General features: G+C 41.9%; 1 protein-coding gene across 5 annotated transcripts in view; it reads right to left on the bottom strand.

Moving 5' to 3' along the window:
- LOC122938794 (cytidine monophosphate-N-acetylneuraminic acid hydroxylase-like) overlaps positions 1–24,452 on the bottom strand; it is a 342,933-nt gene that overhangs the window by 24,352 nt on the left and 294,129 nt on the right. For 4 of the 5 annotated variants that reach the window (XM_044294574.1, XM_044294572.1, XM_044294575.1 and 1 more), the window contains one exon: positions 20,990–21,105. The exons of the other annotated variant lie outside the window; for it this stretch is intronic. In XM_044294574.1, the coding sequence (XP_044150509.1) occupies positions 20,990–21,105 (116 nt within the window). The remainder of the gene's footprint in view (positions 1–20,989; positions 21,106–24,452) is intronic. 5 annotated transcript variants of the gene reach the window in all.

Genomic DNA, 24,452 nt, shown 5'->3' with positions numbered 1-24,452 from the left:
TAAATTTCCCCGAATTGCTTACACAAGAATAAACTCTTCTCCCTCGCCCTAAGCATCTCCAGACGTCCCCAAAGCCGGATTCCTTACAAAATCGGGCTAAGGGTGACCCTCTAGAGAAAGGAAAGGCATGGCAGTCCACCCCCCCATAGAAATCCTATCTATTGTCGGATCAATAACACAATCAAAATCCCCAATAACTAAGGGAGGACATGCAGGCCATTGCTCAATAAAGGTAAGCAAAGAGTTAAGTACATATAAAGAAAAAAGAGGTGGAATATAAACAAAAGCCAAGAGACATAATTTCCGAGCAAGTTTACCATATGAAAAAACATATCTCCCCTGCTTCTCAACAGAGGATGCCTCGCAGACATAATCAACTGCCCTATGAATAAGAACTGTTACTCCTCTGGAATATCTAGTAAAAGTAGAGTGATAAGTCTGGCCAGCCCATCCCCTGCTAACACGCCGGGAAGTCTCCTCAGTAAGATGAGTCTCCACCAAACAGACAATCGCTGAAAGATGTCTCCACACTAAATAAGAAAACGCTTGTCTCTTAAATTTATCACCCAGACCCCGAATATTCCAAGTTAAAATTCTAGCTAACATTAACTCATCCAAAAGAATCCCAACCCATAGAAACTTCCAATAGCCCCAACTCCCCTCTCCTTAATATATGAGACGCATCACAAGGCCCCCCTCAATTACCCTCTTTACCCCCCCACTCTTGATCTGCCACATAATGCAACAGATCTCTCAACCAGGACCATTTCTCCCTCCCCCACCCCCACCAGTCCCCCTGCCACTCCCAAACATGAAGAGAGGGATGGTGGAAACAAGAAAGGGAAAAAAAAAAAAAAAAAATACTCAAATATTGTTCTGATCAAGGCAATCGATAGCAAGATCCAGAGTATCCAAAAAAATGAGTTCCAGTATCAAAAATAATCCGAAGTTTAGGTGGACAAAGAGGCGTTTTTTAACTGCAGTAAAACTGCGTCTCTTTCTTGAGTCTCCTTAGAAAAGTCCGTATAGAAGGATAGTTTATTCCCGTTGTATAAAATAGGAGAAGAATCCCTCGCCCTTCTCAATATCGTATCTGTCTCGCGCAGCCAATATCTTCACCAAGAGTGCCCGTGGCTGCCTCCCAGGAATAGGTTTCCCCCAGGAACACGACGTGCCCTCTCCACAAAAAGCAGAGTAGAGAAGTGCTCCTTTGCAAACTTCTCCAAAATCATCATTTGAATCATCTGAGCAGGATTTTTTTCCTCCATGCCCCCCGGTAGCCCCAGAATTCTTACATTATATCTCCTTGACCTGTCTTCAAGATCTGTCATTTTTTCTTTAGGTATATTAGAGTCCATCTTTAAAGTGGAGCACTCAGTTTTAAGTGTTTTAAGTTTGTTCTGTAGAACGGCCACAGACTTTTCTATAGTAGTAAGTCTGTCCCAGATTTTCAAAACATCATCTCTTATGAGGACCACATCGGACTGAACTGTCCCAAGCTGCAATGAAATATCCTGAGTTAACTCCCCATTTTTTTTTACTGCCATTAATATTTATTTTAAGGGAGAAGAATCAGTGGTGGATAGATCTCCTTCTTCCACCCTCTCCGCCACCCTAGGAGTGTCCATCCTATACAGACGTGGACAAAATTGTTGGTACCCTTTGGTCAATGAAAGAAAAAGTCACAATGGTCACAGAAATAACTTTAATCTGACAAAAGTAATAATAAATTAAAATTCTATAAATGTTAACCAATGAAAGTCAGACATTGTTTTTCAACCATGCTTCAACAGAATTATGTAAAAAAATAAACTCATGAAACAGGCATGGACAAAAATGATGGTACCCCTAACTTAATATTTTGTTGCGCAACCTTTTGAGGCAATCACTGCAATCAAACGCTTCCTGTAACTGTCAATGAGACATCTGCACCTCTCAGCAGGTATTTTGGCCCACTCCTCATGAGCAAACTGCTCCAGTTGTGTCCGGTTTGAAGGGTGCCTTTTCCAGACTGCATGTTTCAGCTCCTTCCAAAGATGCTCAATAGGATTGAGGTCAGGGCTCATAGAAGGCCACTTTAGAATAGTCCAATTTTTTCCTCTTAGCCATTCTTGGGTGTTTTTAGCGGTGTGTTTTGGGTCATTGTCCTGTTGCAAGACCCATGACCTGCGACTGAGACCAAGCTTTCTGACACTGGCTAGTACATTTCTCTCTAGAATTCCTTGATAGTCTTGAGATTTCATTGTACCCTGCACAGATTCAAGACACCCTGTGCCAGACGCAGCAAAGCAGCCCCAGAACATAACAGAGCCTCCTCCATGTTTCACAGTAGGGACAGTGTTCTTTTCTTGATATGCTTCATTTTTTCGTCTGTGAACATACAGCTGATGTGCCTTGGCAAAAACTTCGATTTTTGTCTCATCTGTCCACAGGACATTCTCCCAGAAGCTTTGTGGCTTGTCAACATGTAGTTTGGCATATTCCAGTCTTGCTTTTTTATGATTCGTTTTCAACAATGGTGTCCTCCTTGGTCGTCTCCCATGTAGTCCACTTTGGCTCAAACAACGACGGATGGTGCGATCTGACACTGATGTTCCTTGAGCATGAAGTTCACCTTGAATCTCTTTAGAAGTCTTTCTAGGCTCTTTTGTTACCATTCGGATTATCCGTCTCTTAGATTTGTCATCAATTTTCCTCCTGCGGCCACGTCCAGGGAGGTTGGCTACAGTCCCATGGATCTTAAACTTATGAATAATATGTGCAACTGTACTCACAGGAACATCTAGTTGCTTGGAGATGGTCTTATAGCCTTTACCTTTAACATGCTTGTCTATAATTTTCTTTCTGATCTCTTGAGACAGCTCTTTCCTTTGCTTCCTCTGGTCCATGTCGAGTGTGGTACACACCATATCACCAAACAACACAGTGATTACCTGGAGCCATATATATAGGCCCAATGGCTGATTACAAGGTTGTAGACACCTGTGATGCTAATTAGTGGACACACCTTGAATTAACATGTCCCTTTGGTCACATTATGTTCTGTGTTTTCTAGGGGTACCATCATTTTTGTCCATGCCTGTTTCATGAGTTTATTTTTTTACATAATTCTGTTGAAGCATGGTTGAAAAACAATGTCTGACTTTCATTGGTTAACATTTATAGAATTTTAATTTATTATTACTTTTGTCAGATTAAAGTTATTTCTGTGACCATTGTGACTTTTTCTTTCATTGACCAAAGGGTACCAACAATTTTGTCCACGTCTGTATTTCTTCCAACATAATTATTATTTTAGGATTAGTATCCTGCATTTACTTTTATCCTGCTCTCGTACTAATCTTTAAAAATTTAAAAAACTGTTCAATCCTTGGAGATTTCATGGGTTTCTGACCAGTTTTTAGCCCAGAAAAATCTGCTGAGCGCATATTTTCCTTAGGGCCCTTTTCTTTCCCCTCTTCCATTCCCTGTCCCCTTCTTCCTCTTTTTTTGCTGCTCTTTTTCTTCCTCCTTCCCCCCCCCCCCCCTTTCTCCTTTTCTGGATCCTTCATACATGTTTTGCAGTGGAGTTGACCACTGTCTTATAGATATTAGGTAAAGTTGATCGATACAGGCACCCACAGCCATATGAACTCATGAGCCTTACACTTTTGCCTAGGCATTGAGTCAGGACAATTGAAGATATGGTTGGGAAAGGCTGCCAGATACATTGTTAAGGGCAGTTTACAGCTTCAGCAGATAAACAGCCATAGATAATAGCAGTGTCTATACAGTGACAGAAGGAATCATCAGTGTGTGTGTTATGCATAAGCAGATATAGCTCAAACACAGCATACTGTAGATTCGTCTAGCAAATTCACTGCCCACTTCTGTTCTATTTATCCTGTCTGTGTTATAGCTGAAATATAATTTGCACAGTCATTCAGTCGGCGCAACAAGAGAACATGGATCTCAATCTGAAATCCAGTGAGAAAGCTAAACGCTCAGCTAATCCTACTTTTATAAAATTTTATAAAGAATCTTGAAACTATAGCTCCAATCACTATTCATGGTAAGATGCTACTGAGAGTTTACCACAGAGAACATACACTGGGACACCTTGCTACTTATTGAGAAACAACACAAGTGGGAGACCTAGAAAATATATTATACAATGACGTTCTGCTCCTAGTTCCCTTTCAGCTGTTGTCAGAAGAAAAATCCATATTTTCTCAGATACCTGGGATAAATTCACGAATGTAAGTGTCACGGTCGTATGGTTTGACCATGACGCGGTTGCCGGGGGCAGCGAGTAGTTTTCGGTTTGCACATGCACATCCCCTTGAAGTTGTCTCTCCCTGCTGTGTGGTGTGCTTGGGGTTAATATCCTGACTTGGTTAGATCAGGGTGTGGTCCCTTCTAGCTATTTAGCCTTTTCTTGTAGCTTGGAGGTTAGTTGTGCTCTAGCCTTGCTTTGGGCTGGAAGCTATGCTCCATTCTGTGGCTATTCCATCTGCCCAGTCATTGAGGGCCACCTTGTTGGACATCAAGGTCTTTTAAATCAGATCATTTTTATTAAACATTTTACAACATTGTACAATAAAAAAAAAGCCAACAAAAGTTGGGAAAAATAACAAAAAATTTAATAAAGGGAAACCCCCCCACCCCTTATCGTAGAGACGGTCCATCCACCATTCCGGGTAGCCATCCATACAGAATCTGAAGGGAAATAACAGCTGCCCTTCTGACTATTCACAGGGCCCATTATCAATTAGAGCTTTCCTGCCATTACAGTCCCCAGAGACGCATCTTGTCATCATCCAGAACAGTGCCCAGGCGAACTCATATTCATTTCCCCCTACATCACTGGAACTCTAATCACAAGCAGCGGAGTAGCCTACATTCACCCGTGAAGCATCTAACCAATTAAAGGGAGAGAACTCCAGCCCGAACAGAGAGCCATCTTTTCCATATTGCCACAAATTTGGCTTCACAATTCAAATATACCCCGCTTTCTAAGCGCAGTACGTCAGTCACTCTATTAAGGAATTCCGCTAGTAAAGGGGGTTGTGGACGGATCCAGTGCATGGCTATTAATTTACGAGCTTGGAATAATAAGCGCTGCACCCCACTGCACATTGCCCGGTCCCCAAAAACTTCCATCCCCAAAAGACAAGTTCTAGGAGTAGCTGGTATCTCCACTTGATATGCGTCCTTAATCCTTTTCAATACCCCTATCCAAAAGCTCAATAATTTCTCACAGTCCCAAAACATGTGTAGTAGCGAGGCTAGCCCCTGCCCACACCTCGGACAGGATGCATCCACTCTAGCCCCTATTTCGAACAAGAAGGACGGAGTTCTGTATACCCTATGGATCATAAACAATTGAGATACTCTTTGTCCCTTACATACCGATAACTGTGGGGATAAGGCCAATATTTCGCTCCATTCACCATCTGAAATGGCACCTACATCCCTCACCCACCTCTGTCTAACTGGAAAAGTACCCTTGTCTATAGATTTTGCAAAGAGATCCCTGTAGATTGAGGAAATCAGCCCCCTGGTGGAGGATCTAGTGAGAATCTGATGTAGGAGTGGAACATGTGCACATGTCAATGGGTAGTGCCTAGCCTGTGTTTGAAACGCATGCCTCAATTGTAGGAACTGGTAGAACGCAGTACGAGGGAGGGAGAATTCTTCCCGAAACTGTTCGAAGGACTTAAGTATCCCATCTTTCTGCAGCTGATGTAGAAAAAGCACTCCCCTCCGTTCCCACAGGGAAAAGCCTTTCAGTCTAAATATTTCTGGTATTTGGGGGTACTGCCAGAGCGGTGTAACCTGAGTATAACCCGTTATAGCTAGCATCCCCCGGCATTTTTGCCAGACCTTGCTAATCAAATTAATAGTCGGCAGTTCTACAGCACTAACTGGCAACCCCCCCTGTTCCAATACCGGTATAGGGGATTTGTATTTTATAACATAGGCCAACATCAAGGTCTTTTAGCAATGCCATCCCAGTGTCTCCTTCCCTTCCTGTCCCTATTTGTATGAAGTGGGTTATGTTCAGGGTGTTTGTATGTCTAGTTTTGTGTTACATGTCTGGTGGTGTTTGGTGTCCAGCATGTTTGCTAGACATTCCCCTGTCTTACGTTGGTTGTATCCTCCGGAAGGGGGTCTCTGGTTTCCCGGAGGAGGACCAATTGTCCATACGCAGCTATGTGTGTCCTGGATACCTGTGTGGCTGTTGTATGTGCTGTGTCCTTAAGGTGTGTGGACATCAGCACTTGTGCACAGGTTCCAGTCAGTGTGCCTGTGGCAGGTATGTGTGTTGCATTCGTCGCTTACCTGCCAATTCCATATGCTGTATATGGTCTCCTTTCTTTGAAGTTTGGCCGGTGGAGACTTCTGTTCATCCGTGTTTTGGAGGAACAGGTTGTCTTTACCCTGCTCCTAGTCCAGGGATTTCCTGAGGGTTAGTAGGGCCCCGATGTTCCGGAGTATGAGCCCTCCTACCATCTGGGTTGGCTCATACGGTTAGGAGTCAGGGCCAAATTAGGGACGCTGTAGGAGGTAACCTGCCCCCTTTTTCCTCCTCCTGGCCTTGTTGCTTGCAAGTTGCCTCCTCATTGTATGGTGGGGAGTTTCCCCCACTCCTCACCGTGACAGTAAGGCCAAAATGACTTAAAAAACCTGCACACATGTGCATTGACCTAAGCCCAGCTGATCATGGAACTTGATCTGTATCTGCATCAAGCCTTTATGACACGTGGTTGATGCCCCCATGATTTTTGTCTAAGGATCCCTGTTTAATTCCTACTGACACCATCCATGAATTGACAGGTCCAAAGTCTGACAAGAAAATCAGGAAAGTGGTCTTCCACAGTCGAAAGATAAGTCACTCATCACTGAGCCGATGTTGGTTCATACTATAGAAAGTAAGTAAGTAACCTGAAGACTATTTTGTAACATTCAATTTTGTGTAGAATCAGTTCGCTCATCTTTATTACTGGATTTTAGTATTGCAGACCAGATTTATTAAAATTGTCCCATATTCAGTAAACCTTTTTGGTTTCAGTGCAGTTTTCAGGTATTTTGTGGCAGTTAACACTTGTTTGTTCCTATTTTTTGTTATGTTTGTGTGTTCATTTATTTTTGTGGTATACTTGTATTATCTGTGGACCAAATTATTTATTATGTGATATAGATTGTATATTTTGCACGCTTGCAATTGACAACCTGATGTATTACTGTCACCACCAGACATCTGAGAAGCTTTGACAGACGTCCTACAGAACCTCCTCCTTGAGGTTCCTTTTGTTTTGCTTTCATTTTCTCATCTCGTTAGCCTCTCTCAGCTGTCATGTAGTTGCACTGATTGCATCCCTTTAAATCCCTTCCCATACTGCATCACTTTGCGGTTTATAGAACTTCCTGGAGTGTGTGCATGTTGGATGCTACTACTGAGTCTTCTACAGATAAGTTTTGTTCATTCATTTGTATTTTCCTGTTTGCTGGATCCCAGGTGACCCTGACTCCCTCCGTATCTAGTGTAGGGAGCCGGTGGTCGTGTCCCCTCACTATTATAGGGTGTTCAGGTGTTATACAGTCGAGGAACGAGGATATGCGATCATCTACCATTGAGATTTTTGCATAGGCTGAGCAGTTAGGGAGAGAGCCAGGTCTGTTGCAGGGCTATCCCTTTGGTTCCTTAGTTTTGGATCCAGTCAGTCGGATCTTCATTTTGTGTCTTCTAGTTTTCTGTACACCTTCCGTGACATTATAAACCGCCAAAACCGTCTTAAGCATGAATCCGGTCTCAACCTTGATTGACCGCATGCAGGGTCTTTCACTAGAGGTAGAAGATCTCCGGAAAACTGTATCTCAGTTTGAGGTGACCGTTTCTGCTTGCGTTCATGGAATTTGTTCTGAGCCTAAAATCTTGCTTCCGGATACGTTCTCCGGGGGTAGTGAGAATTTTGTTTGTTTTAGAGAGGCTTGCAAACTCCATTTTCGCCTACTTCCCCATTCCTCTGGTGATGAGGAGCGGAGGGTGGGGATCATCATCTCGCTGCTCAGGGATAACGCTCAGTCCTGGGCCTTTTCGCTGCCGGTGGGGGCACGGCCCCTCCGTTCACTGGATGAATTATTTTTAGCCCGAGTCAGATATATGATGATACGGATCGTATTGCTCTGGCTGAGTCTAGACTACGTCTTTTATGTCAGGGTAAACAATCCGCAGACATATACTGCTCAGAATTTCGGAGATGGGCAGCTGATACTGGTTGGAATGATGCTGCACTCCGAAGTCAATTTTGCCATGGTCTTTCAGAGGGATTGAAAGATGCTTTTGCCTTTCATGAGAGACCTACCTCCTTGGACTCTGCCATGTCTCGGGCCGTTCGTATTGACAGGCGTCTTAGAGAGAGAGGAAAGATCACTCCTTCCTGTCATACTCAGTCCAAGGACAGTGCGGCGGTCTCATTCAGTGCACAGGGGTCTCAGTCGCTCTCAATCCCTTCTGAGCAGGGGCCCATGCAGCTGGGTTTGCTTGCCTCTGACAATAGAGGATTCAGCTCTCATAGGAAGGTTTGTTTCTGTTGTGGAGGTATAAATCATTTGGCAAATATTTGTCCCTCTAGGAGATTCAGGCAGTTTTATGAGAGTAATAAAGAAACAAAAAGAAAAAAATCCTCTAAAAACGTTCCATCTGTTACTATTGGCAAGGTTGATGCGGAAATTGAAGGTTTTCCGTTTGCTTGTAGTTCCCGTTTTGTCCTACCTGCCAGGGTGGCGCTAGAGAGCAAGAACATTTTTTGTAGATAGTGGAGCAGCTGTCAATCTCATTGATAGTCAATTTGCTATAACTCATGGTTTCCAGGTATGCACTTTGGGAAAGGATATACCTGTTTTTGCTATTGATTCAGTTCCACTTTCTAAGAAATCGTTAAAGGGCATAGTTCACAATATCCGTTTGATTGTGAGTGATACTCATGTTGAGGATGTGTCATGTTTCGTCCTAAGCGGGTTGCCTACTCCTCTAGTGTTGGGGCTACCCTGGCTCACTAAACATAACCCCACCATTGATTGGCAAGCGAGGCAAATAAATAGTTGGAGTGACTTTTGCAGAGAGAATTGCCTCACGACATCTGTTTCTGAGGTTTCTACTAAGACTGTACCATCTTTTCTCTCAGAATTTTCTGATGTGTTTTCTGAGAGTGGTGTTCAGGACTTGCCCCCTCACAGGGAGTACGATTGCCCTATTAATCTCACCCCAGGCACCAAGCTGCCTAAATCTCGTTTATACAATCTCTCCCAACCTGAAAGGGTCGCTATGCGTGCTTATATCTCTGAGAGTCTGAGAAAGGGACACATACGACCCTCGAGGTCACCTGTTGCCGCTGGTTTTTTCTTTGTTAAGAAAAAAGATGGTTCTTTAAGACCATGTCTGGATTTCAGGGAGCTGAACAGTATCACTATTCGTGACCCTTATCCGCTTCCTCTGATCCTGGACCTGTTTAACCAGACTGTTGGGGCTAAAGTTTTTTCCAAGTTGGATCTAAGAGGGGCATACAACCTGGTCAGGGTCAGAGAAGGAGACGAATGGAAGACGACCTTCAATACCCCTGAGGGCCATTTTGAGAATTTGGTTATACCTTTTGGTTTGATGAATGCTCCAGCCGTCTTTCAGCATTTTGTGAACAGCATTTTTTATCATTTAATGGGGAAATTTGTATTAGTGTATCTAGATGACATTTTGATTTTTTCTCCTGATTTCAAAACTCATAAGGAACACTTACGTCAGGTCTTGCTCATCCTGCGGGAGAATAAATTGTACGCTAAACTGGAAAAATGTGTGTTTGCGGTTCCAGTAATTCAATTTCTGGGGTTTCTTCTCTCCGCTTATGGTTTTCGCATGGACCCCTAGAAGGGCCGTGCTGTGCTTGAGTGGGAGCTTCCTGAGAATCAGAAGGCGCTGATGCGTTTTTTTGGGTTTTGCCAATTATTACAGGAAGTTTATTTGGAATTATTCCTCTGTTATACTCACTGATATGACTAGAAAGGGGGTAGATTTTTCCTCCTGGTCGGTAGAGGCGCGTAAGGCCTTTTCTAATATCAAGGAGAGTTTTGCTTCCGCTCCCATCTTGGTACCACCTGATATTTCTCTACCCTTCATAGTTGAGGTTGATGCTTCTGAGGTGGGTGTGGGTGCGGTCTTGTCTCAGGGTCCTTCTCCTGCCAAATCGCGACCGTGTGCCTTTTTCTCGAAGAAACTCTCCTCCGCAGAGAGAAATCACGATGTGGGAGATAGGGAGTTGTTGGCCATCAAGTTAGCTTTTGAGGAATGGCGCCATTGGCTAGAAGGAGCCAGACACCCTATTACCGTGTTTACTGACCGTAATAATCCGTCCTACTTGGAGTCAGCCAAGCGTCTGAACCAGAGACAGGCCAGATGGTTCTTTTCAAGGTTTAATTTTGTTGTCACGTTCCGCCCTGGGGTTAAGAATGTGAAGGCGCATTTCTTGTGGGGATGACGTGATGACGTAGTGGACGTCGCGCTCCCGGCTTTCCCCGCTGCTCAGCTACACCGCTGCCACCTCGACTATGCTGGCGTCTCTGTGCCGAATCCTCCATCCACCTTCTCTGTAACCGGGAACGGGTGATCAGCGTTGTTGAACCGCGGCGCTGTTATCGACTGCTGGTTCGGATGTGGGGGGTGCCTCTGGTTCCTGCTTTTTGTCCAAGCCTGCATGCTGCTGCTTGTTGTTTCTGCCATTCCCGACTCTGCGCTCCTGCCTCCTTTTTCGCCCACTAAGTCGATGTGAACAGTTTGTTGTCTGGAGGTTCTTTTTTCCTTTACCCCCGTGGACTGTGCCTCCGGCTCCTGCCTGAACTGCTACCCCCCCTTTGGTGCCGTGAGTAACCTCTGTGTTCCCCCCCTATTTGTGTTCCCCCCACCTAATGGATTGTTGGAGAAGATGATAAGCTGATAAGCTTCTCTTCTTTAGTGACTAACCTCCTCACGATTGCTGACTCCAACTAACCTTGAAACGGAGTTTGACAAAATTGCACATGATCGCACATGATTACAAGAAAGTGAACTCTAAAGTTTAAAGTATAAGGTGGAGAGGGGGAAAAAAAAAAAAAAAAAATAATAAGAGGGGAAAGAGTATAAAGAAGAGTGGACACAAAAAAAAAAAAAAAAGGGGGAGAGCGAAAAAAAAAAAGGAGAAGAGAAACAGAATTAAGAAGAAGGCACTTTAAAAAAAAAAGGGAAAGGGGGATAAGGAATAAGGAAAAAGGAAAAAGTAAAAAAAAAAAAAAAAAAAAGAGAAAGAAGGAGAGCAAAGAAGAAAAGATATATATTTAAAGGAGAGAAGGAGGCGGAATAAGGGGGAAAAAAAAATAAAAAAAAAATAAAAACCAAATAAATACTCCAAAAAAAAAAAATAAAAAAATAATATTTTAAAAAAAAGGAATAAAGAGGAATAAGCTATGGGCCCAAAAGCCTTTAGGCGTTCGACTGATCTATCAGGTCAGAAACATGGGTCCAAAACTGCTGAACCAACAAAATTGGACCAGTTTCTGAAGTCCCCAAGGGTCAATACGAGGGGTGGACAAAAGGAGTTTTTGGAAAAAAAAAATTATGAATCGGAGGTAACAGACCTAGAAATACAAAAAGGCGCTAGATACCCTGAAGAGGAAGATGGAATAATGGGGGAAGCAATCCCTAATGATAACTCTTCACCGCTGGAAGAAATACTCCTAGCGGTTAAACAGAACGGGGACCTAATACAGGTGGTTACAACCCAACTTGGATTTATTCAAGTTGATGTGGGACTAATAAAAGATGAATTGTCCAAAATGCGAGACAGAGTCAACACCCTTGAAAGTTCTGTCACCCTAATACAGAAGGAATCCAAAAAAATAAATACGGAAGTTTCTACACTTAAAGTGGAATATAATCTCTTGAAGAAAAAGGCAGTGGACCTGGAGGATAGGTCACGAAGATATAATGTGAGAATAATAGGGATCCCAGAGGGTGAGGAAGGAAAAAATCCAACTGAATTTGTACAGAAATTAATTCTTGAGAACTTTGGTAAAGAGTCATTCTCTCCTCTTTTTATGATTGAAAGAGCCCATCGGGTCCCAGGAGGAAAACCAATTCCAGGGAGACAACCTCGGTCAATCCTTGCTAAGCTACTGACTACAGGGGACAGAGATGTCCTCCTGAGAAGGGCGAGGGAATCCTCACCGGTTCTGTATAACGGGATTAGACTGGCCTTTTTTCCTGATTTTTCGAAAGAAATACAAGAAAAGAGACGCACATTTATGACTGTTAAAAAGAAGCTAAGAGAAAGGGATATTAAATATTCTCTTATATTCCCGGCCAAATTGCGGATTGTTTTTGAAGATAAAATCTTTTTTTTTGATACCTCAGAAGAAGCCGCGGATTGGCTAGAGCGAAACAATCGATGACTCAATTGGGTTACGATCGGGCGGGAATAATTAGTATTATAAGGGGCTTATACCCTTTAAAAAAAAAAAAAAAAAGAAATATAGTTTTCTTTGCTTCCTAATCGCGGTGTGGGGGTGGCTGAGTGGGGGGAGGGTCGAGGGTTGGTCATAGGAAAGAAATCTACTACAATATGTGGTGGATTGCATGTGGAAGGGGGGTGAGGGGTAGGAGGGGGGTGAGGGGTAGGAGGGGGGTGAGGGGAGGGGGGGGTGGGGTTGGGCTGTGGTGCGTCAGGGTAGGTGTAGTTTCCCTTGTTTTAGTTTTCTTTGTCTTGTTCTTCCTCTTTCTCCGGTTTTTCCATCTGACCACTGGTAATGACGCTGACTAGAATTCTTGCTTGGAATATACGTGGTCTGGGAGATAGAGGTAAGAGACAAGCGATTTTTGATTTAACTCAGGCCCACCTACCAGCAATAATTTGCTTGTTAGAGACCCATCTTACCGAGGAGAATACTAGAGTGCTCGACAGGGGATGGGCTGCGCACACGTTTCATTCCACCCTCTCCAATTATTCGAGAGGTGTCACGGTGCTGATACACAGACTTATTGATTTCGTTTGTGAGGCATCCTCTGTTGACCAACAGGGGAGATTTATTTTCCTATATTGTAGGATAGGGGGGAAGATATGTATCTTGGCCTTTGTCTATATCCCTCCGCCGTTTTCTCTCTCGGTTCTTAACTCTCTTCTACTATTCATGGATAAATGGCCAGAATGTCCAACATTGATTATGGGTGACTTCAACTGTGTCATCGATCCTCTTTGTGACAGGGTTTCTACGAGAGCTAGGAGTGATAGTCCGCTCCGGGGGTCCCCCCTGGCACGGTTCTGCATGGAGATTGGATTTGAGGATGCTTGGGAACACCTGAGACAGGGGAAAAGGGCTTTTTCATGCTCTAGCAAAGCAGGTAAATCATTGTCCAGAATAGATCTTGTATTGATTAACAGTAAATATGTGAAACTTATAAAGCGAATGAAATATGAAACAAGGTCAATATCAGATCACTCTCCGATACTAATTGAACTATGTCTATCTCAGGAAAGATATATACCAAAATCTCCCTTTAGATTAAATCCCTATTGGTTATCAGTTATAAAGACGCATGAAGCAATTCGAAATGACATAGGCCGATTCTGGGATATTAATTATGGCTCAACAAAAATTCAAGTAGTATGGGACACCTATAAGGCGTATATGAGGGGATTGATGGTTAGTAATATCACGTACCTTAGAAAGGAATATGGAAAAAAACAGAAAAATCTAGAAGAACACGTAGTGTTGGCGACAGAATCCTTCCAGATGCATAAGACGGAGAAGAATAGGGAAAATATGCAAAGAGCCACACAAATATATGCTAAGTTTTTATTGGATAAGGCCCAACAGAACCTTTTTTTTAAGGGGCAAAAATACTTTACAGAGTCAGGGCGACCTGGTAAACTCCTCGCTAGAGTAATCTCCAATCAACAACCTAAAAAACATATAGATAAGGTTCGATTGAGTGATGGTAGGATAGTCACTTCACAGGGCCTGGTGGAGAAGGCTTTTCTTGACTACTTTGTTGATTTGTATAAAGCTGACTCCAACATTACAGATGATAAGATAGATCTTTATTTAGATAGGATCAAGTTTCCAACAATTACCGAGATGCAAAGGAAAGCACTAGAAATGGAGGTCTCAATTCAGGAACTTGAGGGAGCTATTAAATTATGCTCAACTAACTCCACCCCTGGCTCAGACGGGCTTCCATATGAATTCTATAGTAAATATGAGGACTGTATTCTTCCCAGACTATTGGAGGTCTTTGCTGAATCAACAGAGGAGGGGATGCTTCCAGACTCAATGATGGAGGCCATAATAATATTAATTCCAAAAAAAGGCAAGGACCCTTTAGATTTAGAATCCTATAGACCAATTTCACTGCTTAATGCAGATGTAAAGCTTCTTGCGAGGGTCCTGGCCACAAGGCTCTCCAGGGTCATTTCCTCCATTGTGCATCCTGATCAGAGTGGCTTTATACAAAACAAGGGTACACACCATAATTTACACCGACTCTTCTCTAATATCCAGGCCCCGGGGGGGACTGCCCGCTCCATCCTGTCATTGGATGCTTCTAAGGCCTTTGACAGGGTGGAGTGGCGCTTCCTCTGGAAGGTTCTTGCTAAGATGGGCTTTGGGGAAAAATTTATACGTACTCTTAGGCTGTTGTATAGATCCCCAAGGGCAAAACTGAGTCTCAATGGAATTCTGAGTAGTAGTATTGATCTAAACAGAGGCACCCGACAGGGTTGCCCATTATCTCCCCTGTTATTCGATATTTATATCGAGCCCCTTGCGTTGGCCATTAGGCAGGATGACCAGATTAAAGGATTTGGTACCCTAGGAACACAGGACCGCATCTCACTATATGCAGATGACATCCTGTTTTTTATAGATCATACGGAAATCATTCTTCCTAGGATTATTCAAATGGTTAACGCATTTGGTGAGGTATCTGGTCTCCGAATAAACTGGGCAAAAACTAGTCTGCTCCCAATAGATCCCCTGCCACAAAAGGAGGTTCCTGCTACACAGTTGGATATTGTTGATACTATTCAATACTTGGGTTTGACTATATCGCCTCGGGTTGAAAATTTTGTACAACTCAATCTGATCCCCATAATGGTAAAGATCAGAGCTAAAATAGGAATCTGGCTGAAACTTCCCCTATCCAGAGCTGATCGAGTTTCACTAGTTAAAATGGTGATATTACCACAATTTCTTTACGTGCTCAGGAATACACCTATTTGGATACAAGACAAACATTTTAAACTCATGGAAAGAATAATTAATGATTTAATATGGGGAAGAAAGCGAGTGCGAATTAAGCTGGAATACTTGTATAAATCAGTGGAGTGCGGGGGTTTAAATCTCCCCTACTTTAAAGGGTATTTTATTGCAGCCCAGCTATTGAGGTGCTATGAGTCAGAGGACAGTGCACTCCTGGGGAAGCTGGTAACTAGCCACGCTCATAACAATATTTTTACCTTGTTGGAATCCGGGCTTTTGAAGAGCTATGAGCAAGGCTATAAAGAGACTATAAATCTACTTCTGAAAGTGTGGGGTATAACTAGGACATGGTTGAAGGTTAGGGGTTCACTCACATTTACGCCTCTTTGGCATAATTTCTATTTACATAGGTTAGATGATATTGCAGCTGACACTTTTTGGCAGAAGAATAAAATATTATATATTTCACAGGTAGTTAAAGATAGAGAAATTAAATCCTTTAGAGAAATGACACATAATATAAGAAATCTCTCATGGTTTAGGTATTTTCAATTGCGATCTGTACTATCCAGTTTGGACGATAAACGTCTGCTGGAAATAGATAATTTATCTTTTTTGAATGATTGGGTAGGGGGTACACCTTCTAGAATAAAGATTTCCAATATATATAAGTTATTAATTAAGGCACGGTTTAGCGATACACAATCACCAGGACAAAAAGCATGGGAAGCGGACTGCCCGCACTTGCGAGTAGAAGGGTGGGAGAATATTTTTGGGAATCTGACTTCAGTATCCCAGAACTTTAACCATGTCCTAATACAATTTTACATTTCCCATAGACTATACATTACTCCCCTATGGATGAATAAATGCGGGTTGAGAGCCACATCTAACTGCCCCAAATGTGATATTGTAGGAGCAGACTTCCTCCACATGGTTTGGACTTGTCCAGAACTTGTAAAATACTGGAATAGTATTAATAATTGTATTATCCATAAACTAAAAATTCGAATTCCTTTTGAACCTCATGTATTCGTGCTTAACGACTTTTCCAAATTAAAAAATCACAAGTATCAAAAGATCTTTCTGAGCAGAATATTGATGTTGGCTAGAGTTCTGATTAGTCGGACCTGGTTTGCCCGATCCACTCCAGACATAAATATATGGATAAATTTAACTGATAAGGTAAAAAATTACGAGAAAATCATATATAAACGGAGGGAAGTTGAGGACCAGTGGAATAGGATATGGGGTGGCTGGAAGATTGACTAACTGAGGTCATGTTGGTTTGTTTATGGGGGTCCTACCTTGACGCACCACAGACTAGGGGGGAGGGAGGGGAGGGTTTTTTATAAATGCAACTAAAAGATGAACTAACTATATTTATATTTATCTACATTTGGTTGGGTCATTAATAATTGAGGGGTTGTAAAAAATTTTGCTGTTAATGTTTTGTAATTTTCCCAATAAACTTTAAAAAAAAAAAAAAAAAAAAAAATAAAAAAAAAAAAAAAAAAAAAAAAGAATGTGAAGGCGGATGCCCTGTCACGTTGTTTTCCGGGAGGTGGGAATTTTGAAGATCCGGGTCCCATTTTGGCTGAAGGTGTGGTGGTCTCTGCTCTTTATCCTGAATTGGAGGCAGAGGTTCAGGTAGCCCAGTCAGAGGCTCCTGATCTTTGTCCTCCTGGGAGGTTGTTTGTGCCTCTCGCTTTAAGACACAAGATTTTTAAGGAGCACCACGATACTATCCTTGCTGGGCACCCGGGGGCAAGAGCCACAGTGGATCTCATCGCTCAGAGATTCTGGTGGCCGGCGCTTCGTAAGTCGGTTGAGGGTTTTGTGGCAGCCTGTGAGACCTGCGCTCGTGCCAAGGTCCCTCATTCACGGCCATCAGGTCCTCTCCTTCCGTTACCCATTCCTTCCCGTCCTTGGACACATCTGTCCATGGACTTCATTACGGACCTGCCTCGTTCCTCGGGGAAGACTGTGATTCTGGTGGTGGTGGACCGTTTTAGCAAAATGGTGCATTTCATTCCTTTTCCTGGCTTGCCCAATGCTAAGACGCTGGCGCAGGCATTTATTGATCACATTGTCAAATTGCATGGTATTCCTTCAGACATAGTCTCTGATAGGGGCACGCAGTTTGTTTCCAGATTCTGGAAGGCTTTCTGTTCTCGCTTGGGGGTTCGGTTGTCATTCTCTTCTGCTTTCCACCCGCAGTCGAATGGCCAGACAGAGCGCGTCAATCAGAATCTGGAGACATATCTGCGCTGTTTTGTGGCGGAGAATCAGGAGGATTAGTGTTCTTTTTTGTCCCTTGCTGAGTTTGCTTTAAATAACCGTCGTCAGGAGTCCTCTGATAAGTCACAATTTTTTGGTGCATATGGGTTTCATCCGCAGTTTGGGACATTCTCTGGAGAGGGGTCTTCTGGTTTACCTGATAAGAAGAGATTCTCCTCGTCTTTGTCATCTATTTGGCAAAAGATTCAGGATAATCTAAAGAGCATGAGTGAGAGATATAAGTGTGTGTCGGATAAGAGACGTGTGCCTGGTCCGGACCTGAATGTTGGTGATCTGGTGTGGTTGTCTACTAAGAATATCAAATTGAAGGTTCCCTCCTGGAAGTTGGGTCCTAAGTTTATTGGGCCTTACAAAATCTTGTCCGTCATCAATCCTGTTGCCTACCGTCTTGATCTTCCTCAGACTTGGAAGATCCATAATGTTTTTCATAAGTCCTTATTAAAACCTTATGTCCAACCCATTGTACCCTTGTCTTTGCCTCCTCCTCCGATTGTGGTCGATGGTAATCTTGAATTTCAGGTCTCTAGGATTGTGGATTCTCGTGTTGTCCGCGGTTCTCTCCAGTACCTCGTTCATTGGGAGGGTTATGGTCCTGAGGAGAGGATGTGGGTCTCAGTGACGGACATTAAGGCTACTCGTCTCATCAGGGCTTTCCATAGGTCCCATCCTGAGAAGGTGGGCTCTGAGTGTCCGGAGTCCACTCGTAGAAGGAGGGGTACTGTCACCACCAGACATCGGAGAAGCTTTGACAGACGTCCTTCAGAACCTCCTCCTTGAGGTTCCTTTTGTTTTGCTTTCATTTTCTCATCTCGTTAGCCTCTCTCAGCTGTCATGTAGTTGCACTGATTGCATCCCTTTAAATCCCTTCCCATACTGCATCACTTTGCGGTTTATAGAACTTCCTGGAGTGTGTGCATGTTGGATGCTACTACTGAGTCTTCTACAGATAAGTTTTGTTCATTCATTTGTATTTTCCTGTTTGCTGGATCCCAGGTGACCCTGACTCCCTCCGTATCTAGTGTAGGGAGCCAGTGGTCGTGTCCCCTCACTATTATAGGGTGTTCAGATGTTATACAGTCGAGGAACGAGGATATGCGATCATCTACCATTGAGATTTTTGCATAGGCTGAGCAGTTAGGGAGAGAGCCAGGTCTGTTGCAGGGCTATCCCTTTGGTTCCTTAGTTTTGGATCCAGTCAGTCGGATCTTCATTTTGTGTCTTCTAGTTTTCTGTACACCTTCCGTGACAATTACATGAATGGGAAGTGTCTTGTAACAATGTCATGCTATTTTTAAGAATCAGTGGGTTTAAATTATGTAAGCAGTTTATTCATACAGAAGTAATTTTTTAATGCATTTTCACAGCCTTGATTTTTATTTAACCAAGACAGATGCTGGCCAGCTTTAGATTTCTCATCTTAAAAGGGGTTATTCCATGAAAAGTTATTACTATGCAATGAAATTCTATTGTAATATATGTGCAATAAATATATTGTTTAGTTTTTTATGTACATTACTGTATTGTAAGTGTATTTTGAAGAACTGATTGGTTCTGTCCCCTTTCTATGTAATGATGTGCCTTGTAATGTAGTGGGTTACAGATAGTTAGTACCCATCCCCCATTGTGTTGATAAGATTACATTCCTAAGTGATCTCAGAAACATGCACACTGGAGGACTGGAGGGGCTAACAAGTTAAAACTCTGTTAGGCTACTTTCACACTAGCGTTCGGGGCTCCGCTTGTGAGTTCCGTTTGAAGGCTCTCACAAGCGGCCCTGAACTGATCCGTACTGCCCCAATGCATTCTGAGTGGACAGTCTTGCACCGTTTGGCCTCCGCTCCGCTCAGCAGGCAGACACCCGAACGCTGCAGCGTTCGGGTGTCCGCCTGGCCGTGCGGAGGCAAACGGATCCGTCCAGACTTACAATGTAAGTCAATGGGGACGGATCCGTTTGAAGTTGACACAATATGGCTCAATTTCAAACGGATCCGTCCCCCATTGACTTTCAATGTAATGTCTGGACGTATCCGTCTGACTACCTTTCACACTTAGAATTTTTTCTGAAATATAATGCACACGGATCCGTTCTGAACGGATCCCATCGTCTGCATTATAGGAGAACGGATCCCATCGTCTGCATTATAGGAGCGGATCCGAGCGCAAGTGTTAAAGTAGCCTTACACATTCATTGGCACTCTATTGAAAACTTCATTCTAGGAAGGATTTAAGTATTGATTTGCCCTATCTCTTGTACACCCTGGGGTGTCAGTCATGTGTTATACCGTGGTAGACAGCCATGTGTTATAGCATGATTGACTCTGAGTGCCCCCCATATTATAGGCCAGTGATGATTATTTACTTTTTACTCTTCTGTATGTGATTTGTCTGTGTTATCTTATATTTAGTCACACTTAGTAAATATATTTATTCACTTAGCCTGTGCAAGCTTATTCATTTTCAAATCTTTTAAATTCACATTTTGAAACAATTATATTTTCCTCTCTGGTAATGCCCCTTGCTGTTTATCCTTCTGATCGAAATTGTCCTGCATTCAGTGGTTGATTTCCATGCTCAGCAGCTTTGGTGCGCGCTTCCTTCTCCCAGTGTAGGCATGGTGATCTTATTAAGAAGTGGGTGATGTGGCCAACACACCTTTCATTGATTAATGTAATCATTATTTCCTTCATCACTAATTCTAAATTCATAGAAATATATAGATATGTCTCTAAACAGTAAAATAGTAAATTGATGGGGCATTGCATACCATATGTATATGTAGGATTCTATGTGAGGGACTATTATCTATGCCAGGCATGTCCAAACTGCGGCCCTCCAGCTGTTGCAAAACTACAACTCCCAGCATGCCTGGATAGCTTACAGCTATTAGGGCATGCTGGGAGTTGTAGTTTTGCAACAGCTGGAGGGCCGCAGTTTGGACATGCCTGATCTATGCAATCAGGAAGGGGTTAACAAGAGATAATTGCAATGCATCTCAGAAGGTGCAGGTGCTTGATTGTGTCATGTGAGAAGCTGCTGCTCACTTAGTGAAAGGGAAGAAAGTGTTCCAAATATTTGAGTAAAAAATGTTTCAATTTGTGGGATAGCTGAGAGCTGTTTGATTGAAGTATGTGAAGTATGCGAGGTCAGGATGACCCCACCTCTAAGGCATTTATGGTCTATCTTGTAAATATGCCATATATTGTATACTTAAAGGGGGATGTCTCATAAAGACAACCCCTGTTCGCATGCCTTATCAGCATATGGACAGCATAGAGGCTGGACTCAAGTTCAGGCAGCTAGTCCTAATTTAAAGTTATTTTCTTCCTTTTAGTCTATCAACTGTTAGAATATTTACTTTTCAGTCAGACTGTTTATAAGAACCTAGCACCAGTTACTATTGCCTTCACTATGGAATCAGGAAACATACTGATGGTGGTAGATGTCTGGGTCCCGTTGAATACGAGTTTGAAATCCGATATACAAATCATCCCATAGAAGTCCATTCTTTACTACATGTCTCATGACCGTAGCTCGAGTTCGTATCTGATATAAAAAAGAAAATTGTATTGTTAGCATTGATATTAAGCAGTATTATTTATTTGTAAAAAGACCAGTAGCTGTTGGCAGACTGGAATTTAATGGTGTCCAAAATTGCATCAGGAGATTCCATCACAGGTCATATTGGTCATTCCAGTATTTTTGACACAGTCCAATGTCTAACACCAAAGACCTTAAGGACCCTATTAAAGTCAATGGGGTCTGGCAGTGTCATTTTCTGTTCATTGGATATAAGTAGATCTATCACAGTGTCATGGCCTCTGTTACAGAATAAAGCCATGAGGCTAGTATGAACAAAGAGTAATCTATTTATGTCTGAAGGAAGCAAGGGAATTTGGAGCTACAGTATCCAGGAGCCAAATGGAACCCTGGCCCCATGAAGATACATATTGCAATTAATCTGTGCAGAATTATGAATCTCTTTAGAATTAAAATAAGTGTACATGCACCCTAAAGACAATTTCACAACCAATTTTTTATTTCTTAAATGCATCTAAAAAAGCTTCATTAAAAATGTACTACCATTTTGCATCTACACCATCCACGTAGACCAATGTGTCTCCGTAGTTAAAGGGAATGTGTCACCTATTTTCCTGCCAAATGAAAACCAACCATCATTTTTTTTCATCGGTTTTATTTTCTGATTGCAGATTTGTTTTTTAATTCTATTTTCTGTACATGATTATGGAGACATCTTGTTAACAGCCACCATGGGGCAATTTTTTTTTTTTTTTTTAAATATCTCTTTATTTCCATCATCTCAAAATTCATCATCAATAGATTAGATAAAAGTTCAATTTTTAATCCATCAGAAAGAAAACATTCTAATCTTTTTCTATACATACCCAAATATTTTTACTCCCCAATTACCCACCCTCCTACCACCCTTATGGGGGGGGGGGGGGGAGAGGGGGACGTGTAATACAACAAAACAAAAAAACTATCCAGCCCTAAAATAACCACCTCTTCCATATTTCATCAGCAGTTTTTTCTTTTCTACTATGGCCCTCCATCACCCGTTCTTCTTTAATCAAGTCGTCAACTGCTTTTCTCCACTGCCGAACTGTTGGAGGGTCAGCCCCTACCCATTTCTTAAGTATTATGAGTCTAGCTTGAAATAGCACCTTACTCAGGACCATACGTATATCTCTATTTAGACCCAGGTGTTCAGTTACCCCCAAAATACAAGTCATGGGATCTTCTGATATTTGAACCTTCAAAATTCGGTATATAGTATCTGTTATTTCTGTCCAATATCTGAACAATCTTGGGCATCTCCAAAAACAATGTATTAAATCCGCATTCTCTCCCCCACATTTTACACAATCATCCGAAGCTCTAACACCCATTCTTTTCAATATCCATGGGGATCTATGCAACCTATGGACTACGAAGAATTGTTAAATCTTATGTGAACCCCTGTTTGAAACTCGAGAATAGTTCTTTAAAGCATCGTTCCATTTTTCTTCTGTAAAGAATTGAAGTTCATTCTCCCATTTTTTCCTAGCTAATATTGTGACCTGTTTCTTTTTTCCCTGCATCAATATCTTATATCTTTTTGCCGTTATTCCTCCTCTTTCACCCACATTAGTAAATTTGTGCAATAACTCAGATCTTTCCATCTTATATTTATCCTCTTGCGTAGCTGACCTCAATGCATTCCTAAGCTGAAGATATTTATATATGTCCTTATGCGGTATACCAAACTCTCTAACCATTGTATTAAAGTCTTTCAATTTGCCCTGTTCAAATATCTGGTTTAAGTATTTCATCCCATTTTTTCCCCAGTTTATATACATCTTAATCCCCTGCAGTTCCTTAAGGTTAATATTTTTCCATATAGGTGTGTATTGCAAAAACCCTTTAATCTCTAGTATTTTTTTTAATTTCCACCCATATGTATTCCAGTAAGTTTAAAACTCTATTTCCTATACTATTTCTCCCCAGTGTACCCGATTCCAACACCTCTAAAAAGTTCCATTCTTCTTTCCATCCCAATCTATTTACTACCTGCCTACCCACCAGACCATCTAAACTACTCTTTATTTGACCATATTGTGTAATTATATAGTAAAAAAAAAACAATTCGGAACTGCTAAACCACCTTCTCTCACTGGGAGCTAGAGTATCTCTCTCTTTATTCTGGGAATCTTACCTTTCCAGAAGAAATCTCCCATTATACTATCAAGTAGTCTAAAAGTATCCTGCGACAACCTAACTGGGGCATTTTGAAGAACATATAGTATTTTAGGGAGGAAAACCATTTTTATTAAATTTACACGACCCTGTATTGAAATTGGTAATCTACGGCAGACATGTATTTTGGCCCTAAGTTCTTTTATTAGGGGGAGTACATTTAATTTTTCATATTCTTCTATATTTCCAGAGATTTGTATCCCTAAGTATTTAAAGTTTTCTTGTTTTCCCAACACCTGCAACATATATGATTTCCCCCAATTAATATTTAATCCAGAAAAACAACCAAACTTATCTATTATGTCTATAACTCTATTAAACTGATCTCCACTATTATGCATAAATAACAAAATATCATCCGCGTACATTAACAATTTTTCTTCCCCACCCTCATAGTGAAAACCTTTAATTTCCCTATCATTTCTTATTATACATGCCATAGGTTCAATCGCAATAGCGAATAATAGTGGAGAGAGAGGGCATCCCTGCCTAGTGCCCCGATATAGGGCAAGGGGCAGGGACAAGCTCCCATCCACCATCACTCTAGCCCGCGGAATATGATATATTAACTGTATCCATCTTACCGTATAAATCCTTCCCCTATACCGACCCTTTTTAATACTGCCCATAAATATTCCCATTCAATACAGTCAAATGCCTTTTGGGCATCCAATGATAGTACAGCTTTCTCCCCCGCTTCTGTTCTATTAGCTTCAATATTTAGATACAACCTTCTTATTTTTGAGTATATCGTTCTACCAGGTATGAAGCCTGTTTGATCTGGGTTTATTACACCTTTAACCACCTTTGATAGCCTATCGGCCAAAACGTTTGCCAAAATTTTAACATCGGTATTTAGAAGTGATAATTGCCTATATGATCCTGGGTCTAGTTGTTCTTTGCCCTTTTTTGGAATTAGTGTAATAATTGCCTCTTTCATAGAGTCTGGTAGGTCCCTAATTTTTTTTAGCCTCGTCCAATGTTGTTTTTAATTCAGGTACTAACACCTGGGAGAAGGTTTTATATATTTCAAAAGGGAGCCCATCACATCCTGGTGCTTTTTCAGATTTTACCTGCCCCAAGACTTTATTTATTTCTGCAATTGATATTTATTTTTCTAAAAATACTTTTTGGGC

This window comes from Bufo gargarizans, chromosome 5, assembly GCF_014858855.1.
Source record: "Bufo gargarizans isolate SCDJY-AF-19 chromosome 5, ASM1485885v1, whole genome shotgun sequence".
Classification (NCBI taxonomy): Eukaryota; Metazoa; Chordata; class Amphibia; order Anura; family Bufonidae; genus Bufo; species Bufo gargarizans.
Note: the sequence above shows the minus strand (reverse complement) of the source record. Positions and strands in the feature narration are given on the sequence as shown.